The 24372-nt window shown below is 35.1% G+C and overlaps 1 protein-coding gene across 1 annotated transcript in view; it reads left to right on the top strand.

Moving 5' to 3' along the window:
• The first annotated feature begins 9798 nt into the window (after nt 1–9798).
• Nucleotides 9799–24372, top strand: part of LOC113414865 (cadherin-19-like) — a 79458-nt gene continuing 64884 nt past the window's right edge. Inside the window, exon 1 of the mRNA XM_026671973.2 lies at nt 9799–9947. Coding sequence (XP_026527758.2) covers nt 9939–9947 — 9 coding nt within the window. The 5' untranslated portion in view covers nt 9799–9938. The remainder of the gene's footprint in view (nt 9948–24372) is intronic.

Here is a 24372-nt window from a genome sequence, read left to right on the forward strand (position 1 = left end):
GGGACTCGCAGGAGTCTTTTCCAGCACTATAGTTCAAAGGCCTCAATTCTTTGGTGCTCAGCTTTTCTTTTGGTCCAAATTTCACAGCCATACATTGCAACTGGGAAAACCATAGCCTTGACTATATGCACTTTTGTTGGCAGGGTGATGTCTCTGCTTTTTAGTATACTGTCTAGGTTTGCCATAGCTTTCTTCTCCAGGTTTTTAATGATGTCATTACTCATTTGTATATTTGAAGCTGTCATAAGGCTAGAGATTTTTCTGATGTTCTTCAATTTAGGTAATGACATTAGTTACAATTGTTATTGAGCCAACCTTCCTTCCTTCCTTTCTTTTTTATTTTACTTGTTAAATTTGTCTGCTCCTCATTTGCAGCAACACAACTCACTTCCTTCCTTCTTTTTAAGTGACTTATATTGCAGATAGAAAAATTATCATACAGCAATTATTCCAATTCTTCTTCCACTGGAAGAAAAAATACTGTTTTCTCCCAATGGAAAAGGAATCATACTCTTCACATTCTCTATTGATCATTCCTTAGCAAATATATTACTTGTGGCCAGCCCCAGTTCCAGTTAATATCATATAGGTTGTTGTTAAAGGGAAAAGTAGGAGGAGGGAGTGTAGCTAAATTTCTATACAAATGGCATGAGAAATTTAATAAATCAGTATTGTGTGTATAATCACTAAGGTATATATTCTTGTTTGAAGCTGCCAATAAATACCCAATAAAAACTTCATTCTGAACATCCAAAGGGCAGGAACCCAAACAATTGTTTATTCTGAGAATAACACAGAATTCATGCACCGAATTAAAAACAAAAAAAAAATCACCATTATAGGAAATATGTAATTGGCAATGATATGAAGTGACAAGGTAAATTTCACTATAGAAAAGTTAATGATTATAGCTTGTTATACAAAGGTTTGAATTCAAAGATAATTGTGAGAGAATGTAGCTCTGTTAAATGATAGGATGTTATAGCAACTGATGGGCACAGAGCTTATGATCATTAAAACAAAATCTAATTAAAGAGGTAATTATGGCATACACTACCTTCTGAACTGTTCCTACTCATGGGAAGAAAGGAGAGAACAACATTTGTTAGACTGTCATTATTTAGCTTTGAAAGGAGCCAAGATTCTTTCTTTATCATGATTGCTTTCACCTTTCTACAATTCAGCCGTACTTTTGGCAATTGGATTCTGGCAGGATCCTTTCAGGAGCATTACATTGATCCAACTTTGCATAAGGAAGGGACTTAAGCTTGTTCTCTGAGCAGTACTGATTCTGCTGAATGTCTGCCTGTGGGGGGAAAGGTACTGAGGGGCTCTGAATTATATCATAAATACAGGCCCCACTAGTTCTGTGCCATTTGTTTGAATCAACCAGGCAAATTTCTGGCATTTGGATCAGCTTATGAACATAATGAGTCAGATCAGAAGCATGATATGCCTGGTTTCACATCACCTTCAGCATCCAAAATGGCAGCTGGATCATTGCCAATTAAGAAGGACAAAGAAACAAGTAGGAGATCAGTTTTTTGTACATTTTTGGCGTATTATTGCAAAAATGTTAAAATGATAGCTACAAAGGTTCTATCAAAGTACCATTAATTGTTTCTTTTTTTTCGCATGGGTACATTTGTGCCTGTATTTTTCATATTCTTGCTAATAAACAAATTGTCATGCCCCTGTTAGAAACTGACTCTGATGCAGAGGAGGAACAGCTGACAGGGAGTGGGAGTGTGGCTCCAGAGGTTGTGTAGGAAACTGGGGAAGGGCACAGGCTGGCTGGGCATTCAGAGGAAGACCCAGGCCCATCCCCTCTTCATTCTAGGGCATGCAGGGAGGAGCAGATAAGGGAGAAATGTGAATGGCATGGTCTATGGGGGAGGAAAGGGCCTTGATCCCCTTCATGGGCTGCAATTGTAAGGACTGTTTAAAAAGATAAACTGCACATGGGCCAGTGCTGGAAGCAAAGTGTGAAAATATTTCTAGTTTGTCAGTTCTTATCTGAGTTCTGGCATCCTTCCAGTGTGTGTATTTCAATATCTGTGGGTGTCTTCAAGCTTTTATTCTGCCTTGTCTCATTAATTGCTTCAGTGTAGTTTGTGTGGGGGAGTTTTTTCTCCAACCAATGATAATTGGACCTTTGAAGCCAAGCTGAAGGAATTAAAGAGACTTCGCCTGTTTTTGTGACTTTGTTGCTTTTGTATCCCACCCTGGGTCATCACATAAATATAGAGAATCTTCTAAAGCTAGTTTTGTACCTATGCAAGATGAGGTATCTGACAACAGCTCTGTTTATGTAACTCCACATTCTTCTACAATCTGTTTTATGTCAAAATCACCTCTTAAATTAACCTCAAATGGCTAGTAAAATATAGCCTGTATTTAAAAGTGACTCTGTCTCCAACTGCTACTCTCTCTCTCTCTCTCTCTCTCTCTCTCTCTCTCTCCTTTGTGAAATAGGTGGGATTTGCTAATTTTATTTTTTTACAAGAAAGTTTATGACACATTCTTTGTAAAGTATGGACACAGTGCAAAAATTTGGGGGCTGGAGTGAGGTAGTGGTTTGAAGGGAATTTTCCTGTACAACAAATAGGACACATATGATATGATTTGCCATTAGAAACACTATATAGGTAGTCCTCAGCTTTCAACTGTTCATTTAGTGACTGTTTACAGTTACAATGGCACTGAAAAAGATGACTTAGGACTGTTCTTCACAGTTTTGACTGTTGTATCTGCACCATCATGAGATCAAAATTTGGATGCTTGGCAACTGGTTCTTAGTTATGATGGTTGCAGTGCCCCAGGGTCATATGATCACCTTTTGCGCAACCAAAGTCAATGAAGAAACAGATTCTTTTTTAAAAAATTTAGTAAATTTTATTTAGTTTTCAAAATTTAAAAACATAAAATAAAACTTTATACATCATTATATCAATGTCAAGACATCTTTTACATTTCCTTATCATCTTTCTATATATACATTTCTTTCATTATACAATTTCAACTTAATATATAAATAAATATAGGAATATAGGAATATAGATATAAGTATTTACATAGTTTCTGATTCTATACCTAATTGCCATTTTTATTTCTTTTTATTCTTAAACCATTCATACCAGGCATCCCAGACATTATAATATATTGGCTCTTCTTTGTCTCTTAATTTCATTGTTAGTAATTTGTTACTAATTTAACAGCTGCAGTGATTCACTTAACAACTGTGGCAAGAAAAGTCGTAAAGTGAGACAAAATTCACTAAGCAACAGAAATTTTGGGCTCAACTGTGGCCATACATTGAGGGATACCTGTACTATTGTTATTAATAGACTAATAGTGTGGAACATTTGCTATCTGGTTTATTCATAGTGGCTATTTTATTTCACTACCCTTTGTATCATAATCAATAGGTAATTTTTGGAATGTTTTGAAGCACAAATAGCTTCTTTCTCACCCCCCCTCTTCTTTCCCTGTTGCAATGAAGAAGGTTTTTTTGTAAGAGAAATATGGTAGCTGAGTTTTCTCTTACTTAAATTAGACTGCATTGTACCTATTATTTATAAATATATTTTATTTCCTATAATTAAGTTCATGAAATAGCTCATTACCAACACAGACATTTTAAAATGTTCACAGCTAATCAGTCTTAATTATCTGTATATTGTAATAATGTGTGTGTATTTTAAAAGGGTTCTTTCATTCTACAGGAAAATAATGCCACTGTAGATACTGGATCACAAAATTATGTTCACCTGAATAATTGCACTGGGGGAAAAAAATCAGCTTTATTGTTCACTTCAGTCATATTGATAAAATAATCTCAATAATTTATTCTGCCATTTTCATAATCTTTCATGCTAAACTCCACATCATTTTGGTATTTCATATTTTCCACTTAACCCTCATTAAAGGTGATAACATTACAGGGAAGGCTGTTACTCCTCCGTGCATTTTTTAAACTAATGAAATTACAATGAAACCAAAGTAGTTCCTCTCTTATTTAATTCAGGTTGCAATATTTATCTTTCCTTTCATTGTGCAGAGTGATAAAATCATAATCATTTCTTCTCATATAGGCTTCAAAATTGAACTAGAATCTACCTTATTGTTTTCCCTCATTCCTGACTATTGTTCAAAACTTTGGTGCCATTTTGTGCAACTCCTAGCTATTCTTATTGTTAAATTTAACACTTTAATTATGATACACAGCTTTAATTTAATTGAAACTCTAATCCACAGTTTCATGGAATTATGTTCCACTGTTTTCACTGGGAGTATACAAGAAATAAATGTAAGAATAGCAACATTTTTTAAATATATATTGAGTGACTTTACTTTCTAAGTAAATTCTAAGTTTTCTTCAACTAATATATTCTTCCTATCCCTTAATATTAGTGAATGTATCATTATTCATTATGCCTTTCTTTCATAATATCAGCCTTCATAAAGGAAGAAAAGCTTTTGTCACAGAGAAAACAGAATGCATTCATTTGTTAGTTTGAACTAAACTTCTTTTTGTAAGCTTCGAGATAGAGCGTGGAATTGAATAACATGGAACTATCTTTATATTATTTCTTGTGTCTGTTTGTAACTTCAGTTGGGTGAAATGATCCACCATTGAACAATAATTTCTGAATGAAAGTACCTCAAATTGGTAATTTACATAATGCCAGGACCTATTATCATTATGGAAATGAAATTTAGGGAAGATGTGACCACTTCAGATATTGTTGCTGCATTAGCACTGCCATGCTGCTACAATCACGTGATCTTAATTTCTAATGTTTCCTGCCAGCTTCCCACAAGCAAAGTGACACCTCTTATGCACTCTTCCTGACCAGTGTGTGCCCATTCCAACCCTCATCACTTCTCTCCTTAACCCCCATTGACCTTTACTAACTGATGCTGCACCTATATGCACCATCTCTGACCTACATGGCACCTCTCATGCAACCCTATGCACACCTCCCAACCTGTGAAACAAGTTCTCCCTCCCCAGTCTGTACCATACCATGCCTCCCATGTAATTCCATGCTACCGTGCATCCTTCCCAACCCATGCTATATCCCCCATTGGGGAAGATATACAGAGGTGCATGGATGGGTGCAAAAGATATCAGGTTGGGAAGGAATGCATAAGATGTGTTATGCAGGTTGGGACGGTGCACAAAAATGAACAACATATGTAGTGTGACTCATGTATGTTGCATGGGGGTACAGATTAGGGAGGCTGTCTGGGGGTGCAAGGGATCTCAAAGATGTGAAGAAAACATAGCAAGTATTGGTGTGGATGCCTAGGAGTGTGAGTGTTAAATAAGGAAATATCTCTGAAACAGAGATATTGTGATCTGACCAACAGATCACAGTTACCTAGTTATTTCCTATCATTAGAAAAGTTGACTTCTTTTAACACAGCCTAAAACTTTCTTGTGTCACCTTGTACTGTCAACCTATATTTGGTTTGTAATGTACAACGATTTTTTTTTCAAGAGAGAGAGACAAGAGATGGAGGGAGGGAGAGGAAGGGAAAGGGAGAGAGAGAGAAAGAATGAGAATGAAAATGAGAATAAAGACACCCAATGATTGCTTTGGGAAAGGAATAAATGGGAGACCAAGGCAGACTGGAATGTCTTAGCTCAGAGAAGACAGAATACTAAAGTGAAACATTTTTTTCCTTTAAGAATTCTCCTCAAATAATAGACAAGTTGGTATGGTCTTTGTAGACAAAACTGCTTCAAGGAATCTGATTTCCCTCTGTGCTTTGTACCTAGTTACAACAATCATCTTCCAAACCTTAGGCTGATTAAATTATAATGATAGTCTTTCTTACTTTACCATTTTAAAGCTTTCCTTTGCTTAAAAAAAAAAGGTTCCCCCGCACCCTGGATCCTTTTGCTCAATTGTCAATTGTCTAGAGAATGTCCAGCTAGGCTCACAACGGATGCTCTTTTCCATCTGGTAGTAGAGAGCTGTCTCCAGAGAAACTGGACCTTACCATTTATCTTGCCAGCCCTTGAACTAACCAGGATGTTTTGCACCTAGGATGATTCTTGTTTCCTTTGTTTGCTTGATAAGCTAGTTTGCTAATTTGGCTGCCTGCTAATGTAACCCTTTGTAGCTTTTCCAACTGGTTTACTTTTAGAAGTATTGGCTGCTGCTGATGGTTCATTACAGTTCTATCCTTCTCACTCCTGATACCATATATCTTCCATCAACTATGCATCTCCATACTCCTTTCCTAACTTCTGATATAGCTTTCTGTGTTTCGCACCAGTACTTTTCAGTGTTATTTTAATCTTTACTGCCATTCTTTCCTGATTCACTCAGTTTGTATTCCTTTATTTCCATTTAAGACCTACTGACTGTTCAGAGCAAGTGCATTTATATTATAAGGTGCTTAGGAAACCTTTCCAACGGCAGGCAATTATTATTATTACTGCTGTTGCTACATCTATATTAATTGTACCAATATATTTCATATCGTGTATGCTGACCTACGTGTTTTTAGTCCCCCTCTTTTAAAACACCTAGGGCAAATACAAGATAATCATAATCTTACGCATCTAAAGACCAAGAGGTGAAGAAGACTGTTCAGTTAAAATTTATCAATGAAACAGAAGCATTTATAATAGTGAGGACAGTAAAAGATAAAATAATTTCACAATAAAAAAATATTACACATTGAAAACTATTAAAATCAAGGTGTGGGGAACAGAAAAGAGATAACAAGGAGTTATCCTTAAGTTAAAAGCACCATCTGGCACAAGTTGAGCTATTTTTTTCCTGGTAATCTTATCTGCTGGACTGAGAATTACTGCCATTGATTTTCAAAGCTTCACCAGGAAGTCTTTTCATTAGTTATTAGTTATTAAGTACAAATGAGAGGAATGTCTTTGGTTCAGAACTACAGGGCTTGAAAAGAGATGAATAAAGTAAAGCTTGTACTGCACACAGTTACATAGCAAGAACTGAACACAGGCTCAAGATGCTGGAATGGAGGGATTCTGCAAATGACCATCAATTTAGTGGCAGATTTAATTATTGGCTCAATAGTCCAAACAGGCTTGTTAAGATCTTCCAAGTTTGATGCTGCTTACCACAATATTTTTCTCCTTATTTTGTATGCATCCTAGGGCAGAGTTTTCAATCTTTTTTATGGCAAACATTTCATAGGCAAACATTTCAGGTTCCAAAACCAGAAGTCCTGTGACATCACAAGTTGCTGGGATCAGGGACGAGAAATGGAGGCTGTTCAAACCAGATGAAATCATGGTAGCATACCTTCAAAACATTTGTGGGACATCCCAAGAGATTGGTGGAGGGAGATTTGTGCTGCTCCAGATAGTATGTACATCTGAACAAATATTACGTTAGCTGAGATATAGAGGAGATAACATTATTTTGTGACACATTATTTTCTAGGAAAGCAATAAAAACTAGGAAATTTAAGGATGAAAAAAGTTTTCACCTTAGGTGAGACATGAATGAATCACAGTATTTAGATTCAATTCATTATAAGTGATATAAGGTAATTTCACAAAACATTTACACGTTGTCTTTTAAAAAAACTCAGTTTGTAAGTAATTACATTATGCTGTGATACATTTAATAGTTCCTCTCTCTAAATGTATTGGAAAACTCTTCAACTCATCCCCAAAGAAGTGAAGTGTTACAGCTTTACTGACTGATAGACAACACTAATCAAAGTCTATCAAGTATGATATACCTGCTGTGTCCAATTTTCTATATGTGGTAGAACAGATTCTCTAATACAATGAAAACTGCTATATTTCCAAGAAATAAGATGTGGTCCACGTAAAAGGTTGCTGAATTTTGCTGACTTTTTTTTTAGTTATACTTTTATGTATTTTATATCTTTTTCTTCTTATTTATCAATGTTTTATTTTACAGGAAGATAGTCATTGTGAGCCTTCTTGGTTTTGGAATAGAATAGAATAAAATAATAAAAACCCCAAAGAAATCCATCTACTTGAAATGTTACCATAGATATTTCTCAGTGTTTGAATCTTTTATCACCAATCCAGTTTTCCTGTGAACTTCACTTCATGCTGGTTAAAAGTAAAACAGTTGTGGATACTTAAAAGAAAATCAAATTTTAAAGAGGTATATATCAATACCTCTCTTCTCTAATTTTGTTTATTCTACATACTGTGTTTGAGCTTCTAGCTTTTCTACTTCTAGCTACAGAATATTTGGGAGCTAAGGGTTAAATTAAATCCGGGGGCTGAGATTTTTACAGTAAAATAATGAATAATATAAAAATAATGAATTGATGCACTGCTGGAGTTATGTAAAAAAAAAAACCACAGGGAAAAGGACACAGGGGAAAGAAAAAAGAAGAGTAATTAAAATATTTCTGTTGGATTTTGAATTACCAACCATCTATTTAAAACGTCAGAGTTATAGCCATTATGCTATTACAGCATTCATGGAAAAGAAGTTCACAGGAAAACTGGATTGGTGATAAAAGATTCAAACACTGAGAAATATCTATGGTAACATTTCAAGTAGATGGATTTCTTTGGGGTTTTTATTATTTTATTCTATTCTACTCCAAAACCAAGAAGGCTCACAATGACTATCTTCCTGTAAGACAGGTTCATTATTTTTTCCTTCCTCCCTTCCTTCCTTCCTTCCTTCCTTCCTTCCTTCCTTCCTTCCTTCTTTCTTTCTTTCTTTCTTTCTTTCTTTCTTTCTTTCTTTCTTTCTTTCTTTCCTTCCTTCCTTCCTTCCTTCCTTCCTTCCTTCCTTCCTTCCTTCCAATAGTGACCCATTTCAAATAAATGTTCATGGGTGATGAACAATCATAAGATAAATTAAACCATTTAAAACAGAATTTTAAAAATACATATAGAAGCCATGATACATTATAACCTATAGATATTAACATTGCCAGGAAATGGGAACCTTTGCATTCTTAGGACCCCAAATCTAGGCTCATAATTAGATCGTTAAAGCCTACCCAAAACAGAACATGATAATTTGTCTCAGCCATCTTGCCATGCCATCTTAAGGCCAACCCCTGCAGCCATCTTACTGTGGCCATTTTGCCATGGCTAACTTGCCATGAGATATCTGGCCAGAGCCAATTTGCCACGGGACAACTCACCATGGGGCAATTCCATGCAGGATCTCAGCTCAATAAATGTTATCTGCCACAGTTTCTTCGACATTATTTCCATTGACAAAAATGGAAATAATATCAAAGAAATAGTGGAGGATAACATTGTGTTGATAGCTAAATGAATGAACCTTATGTTCAAGTAGTTAGATTTAGCTTGAGAATGTGCTGGTCTTTGGCTGTAATAAAGGTTTGATTTGATTTGATTAATGTAAGAAAAGTCATTCCTGTATTTCATTTCATTGATACTTGATAATTTGTTTCTGTCACTAATCTATAAATGATGTCTGTGTCCCATTCATATATAAACACATATGAAAAATATATTACATTATTACTACTTGTGTACTTGAAATTCAGTTTTTTCGCATTAAGAGAAAGAAAGAAAGAAAGAAAGAAAGAAAGAAAGAAAGAAAGAAAGAAAGAAAGAAAGAAAGAAAGAAAGAAAGAAAGAAAGAAAAGAATTTTTTTTCTTGTGCTTTGTTCACAAACACTATCTAGCTGTATTTTAACTATAGATTCAACCTCAACATCAGAGAAGAATTATGATGCTTTACACAAAAGAGCCAGTGTTTTATGAGGAACACCCAAAATAGAAAGCAGTAACCAGTGACATACTATGAGTTTTCAAACCCAAAAACATAAGTGCCTTTTACTGGCAGGAAATTGTTGCTTCTCAAAGCTCTCAAAAGCTCCAAACTCGAAAGGACTACTATTTCCTTTCATCAGATATTTATTAACAATTTTTGTATTCATTTTTTCTAAAGCAAAAGGGTTTGATGCCACAGGTAAGTTTTATTTATTTACTTTTTCCACAGGGTAAAAATAATGTTCATGCCTTTAATTTAAAAGGTTTAAATGAAATTTCTAGAAAGACCAACTCCTTGTTTCTAAAAACATGCTTGCTTACAAGTAATATGTAATTATTTAGAATGTGACTTTAAAATCCAAGAAATGTATTTTTGGCTTAGCATATAAATGTATTGTGTTTTCCAATGCCACTTTCAATGTATAAAACATTGTATTTTACCTTCCTTGTAAGGAACTCAGAAATAAGTCCGTTTTCCACAAATACCATGTTTTGTAGATGTTACCAGTTATCTATTTGTGTATAAAACTCCATGGTTGATAATGGGATGGTAAATACATAATTCTTCTAGAAAGAGGTTACAATGTACAGATATAATTTGGTTATGTAAATTCTGAATATCAATTTCACAGTTCTGATTGCAGACCTCTACATCTTAATTGTGGAATTACAATGCTAATTTACTAAAGATAAGGAATTCCACCTTTATTTCTATTATAGACTTGTTTTTTTTAAGTATAACAGAACAAACATTAATTAAGAGTATCAGAATTAAAGTAGCAATAGTTTTGAATTTATTCATAAAATCATATATTGGCTTGAAGGAAGTTGAACAACAACAATAATTCTCAATATGTATGCAGTATGGCTGAAAAATGTATAATAGATATAAATATAAACTAGACCAGTTGCCTTTGTTTCCATTGCATATACAATTTTGAATAAAAATCTAGTTTCGATTACAATCAAAACACAATTCTGTAAGTTACCTAGCCTGTAATATTATGCACTAAACTATTTTGAGTGGAAATATCTTCAAAGTAGATGTCCATAGAATTTTGCTTTACAAACTGTAATATATTCTCAGTGCAACTGCCTCTGAAACTTGTAAACCGTTCATTGACAACAAAGCTATAACTGGAAAAAATGGTTACACAGAATCATTGTTTTCATGTCAGGTATGAAAATTCTGATCACTGTGTGCAATAAACAAACAAATAGAAGTATGTTTCACTGAATATCTGACAAACAGAACAAGAAATCTACAGAAGAGTCAAATCTGTTTTCTTTAAATATTTTATTCTAGTGTATATTTCATTTCAAGTACATACTTTAATGATAAAACAGTATGATAACACATGTGGAACAACCTCATTGTTCTTTTGTTTAGTGGTTTTGGGTTTAATTGCAATGGCAACACTTCAGTGGAAGTTATGCCGGAAAATATTTTATTGTTTTAAGAGAAAACGTCTGGAGTCAATCATTTTTGTCTTTATCCAGTTTATATGAGTATAAATTTAAACCTGGGCAGGAGCAACAGTGTGTTTTGTTATTTTCTTCTTACAGAATATTTGTCTGTTTTGTTTTTGTTTTTTTAGGGGGAGGGAATAGATGGAAAATAGAAATTTGTTTCTGAAGTAATATAAAGCATTAGAATCAGATCTTAAGCAGTTAAAAATAAACTGTTTTTTTTCCTATCACACAACATATACGCACATACATATACAAACTCACACAGAGAGACTGTTATTATTTATTATCATTTATTATGCCTTATTGTAAAAAAAGTATTATATGTATTTAGTTGAAGTAGCATGTATAATACTTGATAAATGGCTTTATAAATTCCAAGATCGAGCAAGGGCAGATCTACCCTCATAATGAGTCTGTTGTGCTCTTTGTTGAAAGATATTTCACACATGAATGAACAGTTTGCTTTCTCTTCATTTGATGACACATATCCAACTTCCCAAATGCTTATTTACCACTTGGTTATTACACATTAAGTGATGATTTACCCAATTACCCATATAAGGAATAAAATGATCACCAATTTAGACAGTAAATATATTCATGAAGGATGATGTTGTTTGATTGTAAATCTTCCTGGTTTAAATAATAGCAGAATCAATGACAGCATCCTATAAGTTCTGCTTGTTGCTATGATCTTTTGCTTTGCTACAAATTTCTAGGATGCATCTGCTTTGATATTTCATGAAACAAAACCCTGGATTAGATAGATGTTAATTTGATCCAGCAGGAATCTTTCTTTCTTATGTAGATCCCAGAAAAGAAAATTGAGGGCAATAATTTGGGTTACAATAGAAAGAAGTGCTAGGGAAATGTGTAGTGTAGGTTTGTATGTGTCAATCTTCAAGGTAGTTGAGATCATGAAACCAAAATTATGAATCCAAATATTGCTTTTTCTGTAAGGTTACAATAACACAATTTTGCAAGCTGGAAAGTACTTTACTCTTCCTCTGTCTTTGATTTCCAGAAAAAGAGGGAGGTTCTTCTGAAATGTTCTCTGCTCTTCCTTCTCCTTTGGACTCAGATTTCATGTATGAAACTGTTGTCTGGGATGTGGCTCTTCTTCCTGACTCCAAAGGTTATTCTCATGGTTTATTACAGTATGATCTTGTGTCACAATAAGCAAGAATCACTTGAACTTTGTGGTATTTTTGTTACATTACCTGAAATATATCCAATGCATGCTTACAAGGAAGGAAATTGCACTTTATGTAGCCAGTTTATTTTATTTATTACTTTTTATGCCACCCATCTCCTCTATAAGATGACACTGGGTGGCTTACACATATTGTTGAATTATAATTTATTCATGATTCCTAATAAATATGTTAGGATTACAGTTTTGGCTGACTTTCATCTTTACATGGGATGTGTTGTTTATCTGCACTATCACTTTCCTCACTCCTAAGGTATCTATTTTCTTTACAAATAGGAAATGGAACAATCAGCACAGTTTATTTCTGCATGACATTTTACAGAATGATCAGGTATGCCAGCTGTTAATGATAATCTGGCATTTGAATACAAATCTATTGTTATATTAAATAAAATGGGAGGAGGTGGAATAGCTTGTTATACTATTATCTGGATCTAAATTTGACTGGATGCTTCTTTCTTTCTTTCTTTCTTTCTTTCTTTCTTTCTTTCTTTCTTTCTTTCTTTCTTTCTTTCTTTCTTTCTTTCTTTCTTTCTTTCTTTCTTTTTCTTTCTTTCTTTCTCTATAGCACATCAGTCATTTAATACTTTTTTTTCCATATCCCAGTTTGATAAAGCAACAGAAATTTCCAAAAATATGGAGGAGGGAATGAAACCTCCCTCCCCCTCCCCATTATTGGACATCATGGAAAGAGATGCTATGTTAGTCCTGCCATTGTGAGGAACTCCTAGAGATGCAAATACTTTGACAGTTGTTTGAAGGCAGATGGTTATATTTGACAGAGGAAGTAGAGAGGGACAAACAGAAAGGGACAGGAATTTTATCTGAGATGGGTCTCAAAATCAAGATAGCTGAATATTGAGTTGTATTTACTTAAAAGTATCCTCGTGAAGTTTTGGTTCTTTTGGTGATTTCTTTGAAGTCTTATTCAATAAGGAATGCATAATTGTCCATCAGCCCTAGAGCTTTATTTTCCTCTCTTTTTGCTTTCAATTCTAGATTCATTTTCCAAATAAGTTATTGGGCATCATTTTAAAATATTTAAAATATTATCTGCATAGTGTTCATATTATTTGCCAACACTAGCTACTTGATTAATGATTTAGTTCTGTTGATAGATAATGTAGTTATAGATTCTATAGGTAGATAGATAGATAGATAGATAGATAGATAGATAGATAGATAGATAGATAGATAGATAGATAGATGGATGGATGGATGGATGGATGGATGGATGGATGGATGGATGGATGGATGGATGGATGGATGGATGGATGGATGGATGGATGGATGGATGGATGGATGGATAGATAGATAGATAGATAGATAGATAGATAGATAGATAGATAGATAGATAGATAGATAGATGAGGTATCTCCTTTCATAAGTTCAGAGAATGTATATTGTACCAAAACTACATCAACATTCAACTCAATTTAAGCTTATTCTCTCTAAATCTAATACTATTTCAATTGGAGTCCTTTGATGATACTTTATTTTTGTTTAGTCAAGTTTTGCAACCTCCTGCAAAACAGTTGAAATGTTATTTAAGCTTCAACCTTGATTGAAATACAAAAAAAAAAAAAAAAAACCAAGCAAAGTTGTGTATGTCATAATAACATGCTTGCTTATTTATAATGTAGAGGAAGAGATCCATCATACTGTAGTGTTTTGGCCAGAACCCCAAGGGCAACATGTCCTAGAAACAGTAACATGGTTCACTGACCTATCCAGAATGTCAGAGTGAAATGCTTTATTTAATTCACAATAATCAAAAGAACACAGATTTTATTTACAAAGATTAGAAAGGTTAACCAGCATGAATTCTACACTCTACATAATGGTGATGTGGTGTGAACAGCAGAGAAAAGGGTTCTCTTTAAAATGTTTTTAGATAAAACAAGGTTTATAGACCACATGTAGAAAGACCATGAATATAAACTCTTCTATAAATTTAGTGAGTAGACATCTAACATTATTATTTAAGTTGAAGGTGCATTTTAATTAAAAAAAACCACTGCTCATCACTACCCTGCCTTCCCATTAATATGGAGCAATCACTAAAAAAGCATTTTCCCTATGCCTGTCAATTTGACAATTGTATTTAATAAAACTCTGATCAGAGCTTAATCATAATGCTTGAGGATGCTGAAATGAACTTAAGTGGTCCTTGATCCCAAATTATGAAAGGCTGTAAATATATTAAGACCAACAGCTTCAAATGAAAGCAGGCAGCCACTGTAGCTGATATGAAATAGTGAGTTTATGATCCAGAAGCCTGGTCCAATTTGGTCTGGCTCCATGCACTCTGCACCCACTATAGCTTCACCAATGGAGTTTACCAGTGATTTGAAAAGAGTAAATAAAAGTAGGTCAGTTCTACTACCATTTCCATGTACTCAATTCTTTGAGGCTGTTTTATTCAGATCTGTTAATGTTCACCGAAGAGGAACATCCTTCTTCCTTTTAATCTCTTTGCTAATGACAATTCATTATTTTTCTTTGTTTGCTTATTCTGAAGAGGAATAAACCTCCCTTTCTTAGTCAACAGCCTGAACTATACTTTAGAAATCTTTCCTTTTCTTCCTTCTCTTTCCATACAATAATGCCTATTTCTATTTATTTGTCATCAAAGAAGTTGTTCTTCCAAATCTGTTTCGACTTTTCACATCCCCACAAGTTATGCCCAAGAATAGTCACTAGTAAAATAGAGAGAAAAATCCATCATTTCTATTTGTTTTGATCCTTTCCTTTCAACCAGACTACGCTGCATCATGCTCATTTCAACATAGGAGCATAAAATGCTTTTTAAAATGGTGGATTTCATGGTGCACTGATGTGGTTTTCAACAGATTTTCCACTCTGTCATACACTTACTTGTTTATTTGGTTTCCCAAACTGATATTTGCAAACTGAAGCTGAGTTAAGTGACACATCTCTTTAGTATTAAAAGTGAATGGAAGCTATCCCATTGTATCCTTGTTTTATCCTTGCTTTCCAGCTCTTTCTCACAATTCCCGAAATTGAGAATATATTCTGGCTGGATATTCTTGGGAGAAGAATTGGTTAATTACTAAGCACAAAGTAATAACAAATGAAAAAGTACACTAGCATTTTCCAACCTGTCAGAAGAAAATAATAATAGCCATAAACAATCTTATAATTGTCCATTTTGACATTTTTCTTGATAATTTGTCCAATATGAACTAAGTATGTGAGCCAAACAAAAACAAAAACAAATCAAAATGTTAACCTTTTTGAAGTCTGAAATGTTTTTCTGATATAATAATTCTAGAATCTTATATTCTGTATACATGGATCTATTAGGATCCAATCCTTTTAAAAATGACTACATTTGAGAAGGGAAATTAAGAATAATGTTGGAAATAAAACTATACAATAAACTGTAATCCTTTTGACTACTAAGATAAGTAACTGATTAATGTTTGGCTGGAAATTAATGAATGAGCTGACTAGAGTAAAATTTGTTGAAGTTGTTTTTAAAAGGAAGATATGTAAAATAAATAAATATATCATATCCATATTCATAATCACATGGATAAAATTAATCTTCCTCTAGCTGTAGTTTAATTGCCATTTAGACAAAATATCTCAAAACACTAATCCTATATAAATTCCCCTATCTGGAAGTAAATCCACTGAATTCAATTGAACTGATATGTCAATAGGCATGTGTATAGTTGATTCATAAACAGGGCTTTTATTCATTCAATGTATTGTTTCTGACTCAGCTTTATTAAGATAATATTAGCTTCTACTCCAGTATAAATACAAGAAACAAGGTATTTTAAAAAAAATTAAGTTACCGTATTTGCCGGCGTATAAGACGACTTTTTTGCCCCGAAAAACATGCCTCCAAGTGGGGGGGTCGTCTTATACGCCGGTATATCCACTGCCGGCTTTCGGATGCTTGTTGGACGCAGCGAAGGCGCCTCTGGCTTCCCGGATCCCCTGCGTCGCTTCCGCTTCATCCCGCTCGCCTCGCTCCGCCCGAGGCTGCAGCCTTCCTGCTCTTCCCATGGCCCCTGGCACTCTGCCCTGCCGCTGCAGCCCCGGGGATTTCTGGAGGGCGTTTCCGGTGGTGGTGGGGGGGTCGTCTTATACGCCGGGTCGTCTTATACGCCGGCAAATACGGTAAAACCTTTTAGCTCTCTGTTTCAAAACCACTTTCTTTTCTGAAAATAGATTGGGTCCCAGAATAGGGACTGGTCATAAGTGATCTCCTCTTAATTCATAACTTGTTCACTGCATTTTTGAACTAGTGCCATAACATCTGGCAAAAGGTCTTTATTGTCAAACAATTGGGTGCATCTGGTATGACTGATATGATGATTCTCTCCATGTCATGTATCTCAATTGATCCCTCCATCAATCTTGGTTTGTATTATGAAATACTGAATTAGTTGAATCACATTAAAATAACTTCAACTGTATAAAGATTTATACAAACTCCAATTTCTGACAAAATGAAAATATATAAAGTATTTTTGAAGTAATTAGTAGAAGTGGCTTGGCCTGGCACTAACAGCTTCAGATGGCTTTTTCTCCAGATGCAAACCATATCCAAATTCACTAAGCTTTCAACAAGGGTCCATTTTCAGTCTTCCTCTTACAATATTTTATGAATAACCATAATGACATCATACTACAAGAACCTTCCAGAGGTGGTGTTCAGCAGGTTCTGACCAGTTCTGGAGAAATTTTGAGTAGTTTGGAGAATTGGCAAATATCACCTCTGACTGGAGATTTTGCAATATCCTTCCCCTGCCACGCCCACCTAGCCACGCCCACAGAACCAGTAGTAAAAATATTTGAATCCCACCATTGCTGCCTACCTCCCTCTCCTTACATTTGTTTCTTGCCAATAAACTGAATTCAGGAAATAAACTGAATTCAGGAAAAGATTAAAACTTTTTTTTTTTTCTTGAACGCAAAGATAGTTTCATTAAATCTGGTCTGATCCCAATTTCTTTCAATCTTCCCATATTTTTTTTGCCTTAAATAGAGTAAATATAAATGGGTAATTCCTTATTCATAATGTGAAATGATAGAAAAACATTTAGACAGGAAGACTGTGCACTTCTGAATAACCTTAGTTGAAAAATTTCATGGTAGGAAACAATTTTAATAGCAAGCATATAATGCATGTATAAGTAAATCTGAATAAGGATGTAAACCATATTCAGTATCCTGATTAAATCATGAATAATGATAAAGTAGTACCAAGATACAATTGAATTTTGGCTTTCTGCCAGCTTTTAATAACTGTATTAGTACTCAGAAGATGTCTGTGTTGCTAAAACTTCCTGAAGTCAAAATGCCTTGATTTGGAACCAAGGCAATTATAATTGACATTAAAAAATTCCTAATTACCAGCTTAGTATAAAAATTTGTCCAGCTTAAAAACTTCAGCTGTATTGCAGGAATTATTTGGTTAGGAAATGTACTGAGGATACTACTATATGAACATATTATTGCCTAGATCAGGGGTGTCCAACCTTGGCAACTTTAAGACTTGTGGACTTCAACTCCCAGAATTCCTCAGCCAGCGAAGCTGCCTGAGGAATTCTGGGAGTTGAAGTCCACAAGTCTTAAAGTTGCCAAGGTTGGACACCCCTGGCCTAGATAATATAATACTAAATTACTTATCATCTATCCTTTTACTAAGCTTATGTTATTTTTAATCCCTTAAAGTCAAGCTGATAGGCTTCCATTAGGGATTAAATCCTAAAATCAAGCACCCTATACACAAGGTATATTGGCCCAACACCACAGGATCAGAATCAGCAGTATACTTTCACCTAGAAGAAGAAAGACACTCTTCTGTGGATCATAAAGTTCATGTTTTGGACAGGGAAGATAGATAGAGAGGAATTTATTTATCTTGAAGAGGAAAATCCTTAGATTGATGTTCCATCCTAGAGGTGGAGTTCTTGTCTCACAATCAGGAGGTTGTGAATTTGATCCTAGGTAGAGGCAGAGTTTTCTCTCTCTGGGCACAATGAGATTATATCTGCTGAATATAACTCCGCATTGGTGACAGGAAGGGCATCTGGCCAGTAAATACTCAGATTCATTCAGTTGCTCAGATTCCACTCCGCAAGGGATTATGGGGTCATTAAAATATTATAATGATGATGTTGATGATGAAAGAGGAAAATCTTTCCCTCAATAGAGGTGGAGGCCTCAGACACATCTTGAATCTCATTTTTTTAAGGCTGCCCTTGCATCAATCCCCAGAAAGATTAAGACCATTTCAAAAGTCCACCAGGGAGGTTACACTTAATAACCCTAGCCTAACAAGTCTATATAGGTGAAAAAATTAAATTACCCTAGAGGACATATATGAGATCCCCTAAGTTGATTAGTCAAACTGAAGAAGCTATTTGGATAAGCAGCAAAACATTTCAAACCCAAAAGAAAAGCAACTCTAGTTACCATGACTCAACATCCGGACCGACTTGAATTGTTCATTAGAAGCAAATGATGAGTGCAGGTGATTTCCTGTGCTTCGAGACTTTTCTAGTGACCTGGAAGGCAGTGCTAGCACATAGCTGCCATCCTATGAAGTTCAGAGGCAGTCAGAGAATTGAATAAAATTTCTCCCGAGTTATTTTTTTCAGTTGGTTATCCTAAAATAAAGGTAGTCCTTGACTTACAACAGTTCATTTAGAGACTTTCAGTTCATTCAACTTTACAACAACACTGAAAAAAGTGACTTATGACCATTTTTTACACTCACAACCATTGTAGCATCCCCATGGTCAGGTGATCAAAGTTCAGACACTTGGCAACTGACTCATATTTATGAGTTGCAGAGTCCTAGAGTCATGTGATCCAGAGATGGTATTCAGCAGGTTGTGACCAGTTCTGGAGAACCGGTAGTGGAAATTTTGAGTAGTTTGGAGAACTGGCAAATACCACCCCTGACTGGAGATTTCACAGTATCCTTCCCCTGCCATGCCCACCAAGCCACGCCCACAGAACCGATAGTTAAAAAAAAATTTGAATCCCACCACTGATGTGATCACTGTTTGCCTCGTTCTGACAAGCAAAGTCAATGGGGAAGCCAGATTCACTTAACAATGGTGATATAGCTTTTTTAAGAATAACTCATTTCCTTTTCAGTAGCAGTACCATGGATAATGTTCAGATGAGCTGTTGTGACATATTTGTGAAATTGTTTGCACATAGAAAGTCTCCTGTTCATTTAGATACCAGTTGGACAAATTTAATGTGATAATGGAGTTGCCACTGGTCATGTTAGCTGACCTTGATGAAGATTCCTAAAGGAAGTTCCATAAACTCAATCACTTATGGGCCCTGTTATTCCTTCAGGCAACTAGAAAGAGCGTGAATGGATGGATCTGAGAGCTTTTTTGAGGGAGATTGAGGTCAACTCTTTTTTTAAAAAGACATCTCTCATTCCAGCCATCTTCTGCCCTATCTCTAATTGTCACTTTCTGGGAAAAGTTGTTCCCAGTGGAAAAGTGGTGATGATGGCTTTGATCACAAAAATTCCTAAAGGAAGTAAATTATCTGGATCCCTTCCCATCACCCAATCCATCCAGCCATTCTGTCATGTATCAATCATAAGCAATCAAAAATAAAATGACATTTAAAAAGAAAACAAAAAAGTAAAGAAACCCATATGTACATATCCTTCAGTAGAATTCAAGGTCATTTGTTTATGGGTAATGCCAGCTGCTATGCAAAATTTTATCAAATTATGTCTAATAAAACATTTTTTGTTGATAAAAGAATATTACCATAAAATTCATCAGGATGAGCTGGGTCACATGATAATGAAATAAGGATGAAATTCTTCCTGTCATTATAAATCATGTGAAGTGTCATAAAGGATGGGCTCAACAGGATCAGAATCACAGGGACAAGCTTGTCAAATCATGGGCTTTACTAAATCCCCCACCCAAAACAAAATTATTGAGAATAAGAAGTTAAACCTAGTTGTAAAGAGCAAAAGTTAGAATGGTAAAGCAAATGAAGTAAAAATACATAGGTAGCCAGTTGCTGTCTGGGTTGTTCTGGTTGTTCTTTGATGTGCTTGGAGTCCAGAGTAGTTTCATTTTTGTATCCAATGTCTAAAAACATTTCTCTGATATTTTCTTAATCCAGATACATTCTAAAACATGCATAAACTCCATATATTTTATAATAGGCCATATTATGAGAGTTTACCAAATTGCTTGAGACCATGATGACTGAAATTGGCTGATTAGAGCAAGAAGATTGAATCCTGTGGGGAAATAATGCATTTAAGCCAATAATTAAATATTAAAAGGCACACTTTTCCCTCAGTTTTTACTTGTCCAGTCCATGCTATATCTTTAAATGTGTGAAACTCTGCTTTTAGGAACTTGGCATGCATTTCCCCAGCATTTACTTATAATTATGGTAAGGACCTATCTGTAAAGCCATAGAGCAGCTAAGATATGGTAGCAAATTATTTCAGAGTTGTAGGAATGTGTTTTCTGTCTTTCCAACAGAATAATTTTACAACTATTGGAAAGTTTCTTTGAAGACTAGAACCAGAAATTTAATGTGTGCTTTTGATGACAGTGAATCCTGATATATTATCCCACGGTATTTAAAATTCCTTATCTGTACAGTCTCTTGCCCTTCTTTTATCCAGTTCAGCTTCTTTGGTTTATTGGCCAAAGCCATCATTCTGAGGATTGATTATCAGCTAGTTTCCCTGCATTATTGTACTAAGTTTCTGAGAGCTTGTTTAAGGTCAATCAGAGTCAACTAGATAATATCTGTATCATCTCTCTGCAACAAAGGGAGATATTCATATCTGCTATTTTTGGAAAGTGGAGGTTTGAATGGAAAAACAATTGCAAGTAGGTTCATATATTGTTTGAGTAGGGAAAGAACAAAATGCAACTCTAAGGCCATAATATACATTTGATGAGTTTTATATAGTTTTTTTCTCCTAAGAACAGATTTGAAATTAAGGCAAACATTGATTTAAAAACAGAAAGCCACATATATAGACAATTTAAAATTTACCACTATACGGATAATGGGTGTGACATGAAAGCAACAGATTATTCTGGAAGAAGACCTATGTTGGGATTTTTGGTATAGATGTACTTTTTTTTCTTTGTGGTGGGAACTCTTAGGTATCTCAGAAACTTTTGAGTTATTCAACCATGGTATCTCACTGGATAATCTGCAGGATTTATGGTAGTTCCACCCCTATTTTGGTGGACATTCTAAGTAGTTAGAAGGAGAGATGTAGTCAAGTCTGCCTGAGTTAGCCTTTTCTCTCTGCTGTTTAACATTAACATAAGGTTGCTAGGAGAGTTTGTTTACTTTATTGTTTGTTTGTTTGTTTACACAGCTATCCATCTCACATATGTGACTCTGCATGGCTCATGATAATTCTTTGGTTTTTGCACTAGATATCCCTAGGCCAAACCAGAGATGCTCTGAAAATCCTAACCTGATATCTGAGGGTATGAGAGTCTGAATAGGTAGAAGCAAACTCAAATATAATCATAGAAATGTGGAACTGCTATTTGTACAACAATCTATTGACTTAGACATGGTTCTATAATAAGGATGAGGACCTTTCTCTTGAAATAGCAAGTCCACAGCTGAAGTTCCTCCTGGATTAACCTGTATGCAGGAGGCCTTTAACCTGTTGTCACTGGTGCTCCCATTGCAGCCCTAGCTGGAATACAAAGCCCAATATAACACTTACCTTCATCATTATACAATTAAATTATTCTAAAATATTCTACATGGAGTAGAGTGACCCAGAAACTTCATTTGGTACAAAATGCATTGACCTGGTTACTAGCAGGTACAAATCTATACCACAGTGGAATATATATTTTCTCTGCTTCCTTCATTGATTCCAAGAATCATCTTGGAATAAGATTCCAAGTCCTGTTCAAAATGCCAGATTTCACTTACATTACCTGGCTCCAAGGTATTTCAGGTTCCATCCCTCCAAGTACCCAGCCCACATGTGTATGTATAGATAATAGCAAAGAGTCTTTTCCCTGAATCAAATCATAGTGGCCTCCATTTTGTAGAACATCCTATGACTTGAGCTTTACTGGTATTTCGCATGGTAGTAAAGATCATTTTATTTAACCAGCCATTTGGCATGCTTTGTGTGTGTGTGTGTGATTTCTACTGATTTCTATATGGAATACCTTATTATTTATTTATGTTTATATTACTAAGTCTGGGGATAAGTGATTTCTGTATTTTTAATGTTATTACTGCAAACTATACCCCAAACTTGTATGAGATGGGAAATAGCAGGTATTGTAAAATAAGGAGATAAATAATATATAGCTTGATGAATAAGTCAATATCTGTCTGGGTACACATAAAATGCTAGATGGTAAACCAGTGTTTACAAACTAAAGGATATCCCCACCAGATCTTACTTGTCCAAAGTCATCCAACTGGCTTTCATCCTAAGGAAGAACTAGAAGTCAGGTTGTCCCAGTTTCTATGTCTTCAAATATTTGAATGAAACAAATTATGTTTTATTAAATAATTAAAATATAAATATGTTTTCACTATATCCTATTTTGTATGAAGATTGCAAACATACACTCTTCTATCTAGATGTAATTTTCCTGAAGTAAGCTTTTAATATGTTCAAGTGTTATTTGTGTACAAGTGCAATTATTTATAAATTAGTGTAGAGCACGGGTGTCAAACTCAAGGCCTGGGGTCAGATCTGGCCCACGGAGTGCTTAGATCTGGCCCACAGGGCAGCCCTGGAAACAGTGAATGATCATCCCACTGTTTTCAGGGCGTTTCCAATAGGGAACTCCATTTTTGCTGGCAGAAGGCTGCAGGAGGCCATTGCGGCTGAAAACAAGGCCTGGAGGGGCACAAACACAGCCCACCAAGCTCTGTTTTTGCTGGGAGAGCACTCGGGCCACCACAGGTGCCCCGGTCACCAGTAACATCAAGCTGGCCATGATCCTGGCCACACCTACCTCAGCCCCCAAAGTCAAACACAATCATGATGCAGCCCTCAGTGAAATTGATTTTGATATTCCTGGTGTAGAGAAATAAACACTCCCTAATCCGAAACATAACCAAACATGTTAAGGTCCCTTTTCTGAGATTGGGATCTTTGCGGCTCTGATTATTTTTCCAGACATATGATCTATAAACAAAATCCCCCCTTTTTCACTCTACTTTATTGAGGAATATGGATCATGGCAATGAGTTCACCAGCAAATACCTATAAGAATTTCAAGCCTTTAAAGCTGGCATTGAATGATAAATCAAATTATTTTACTGAGGAATTCCTGTTAGCAACAATTGGTTTGTGTGTCTGTGCAAAGATGTGGAGATTTTTTTTGAATGGGAAATTCTATATTTAGGATGCCATGAGAACAATTAGCCAGTGAAACAGCTTGTCATCAGAATTTGTAAGTGCTTCATCACTGGACGTTTTTAAGAAGAGACTGGACAGCCACTTGTTTGAAATGGCATAGAGTCTCCTGCTTGAGCAGGGGGTTGGACTAGATGACCTCCAAGGTCCCTTCCAGCTCTATTCTGATTGATTGAGCTAATTTCAAATCTCACAGGTATTTAGAGAATTAACTATTGTGAATTTTTCAAATGATCTGAGTTATTTAATGTACAATAAGCTTTTTGTTTACTATATGGCATCCAGCACATCACACTTTAAGAGTTTTTGGCAGGATTTTTATTTTAATTACCTTGAAAAGGTAATATTTATAATAGGCTAAACTGAGTTTTAGAAGATATTGTTTTTGGAAATGTTAGACAAATATTTATCCATCAATTATTCAGCTGATATTTGCATTTAAAAATGGTACATAAGATAGTTAACAATGCAGATAAGATAAAATTAAGAGAGGAACTCATCAGTTAAAAATGTACTTTG

Source organism: Notechis scutatus, chromosome 3, assembly GCF_049901735.1.
Source record: "Notechis scutatus isolate UNSWTSFEM ecotype Mainland chromosome 3, rNotScu1.2, whole genome shotgun sequence".
In the NCBI taxonomy this organism is placed as follows: Eukaryota; Metazoa; Chordata; class Lepidosauria; order Squamata; family Elapidae; genus Notechis; species Notechis scutatus.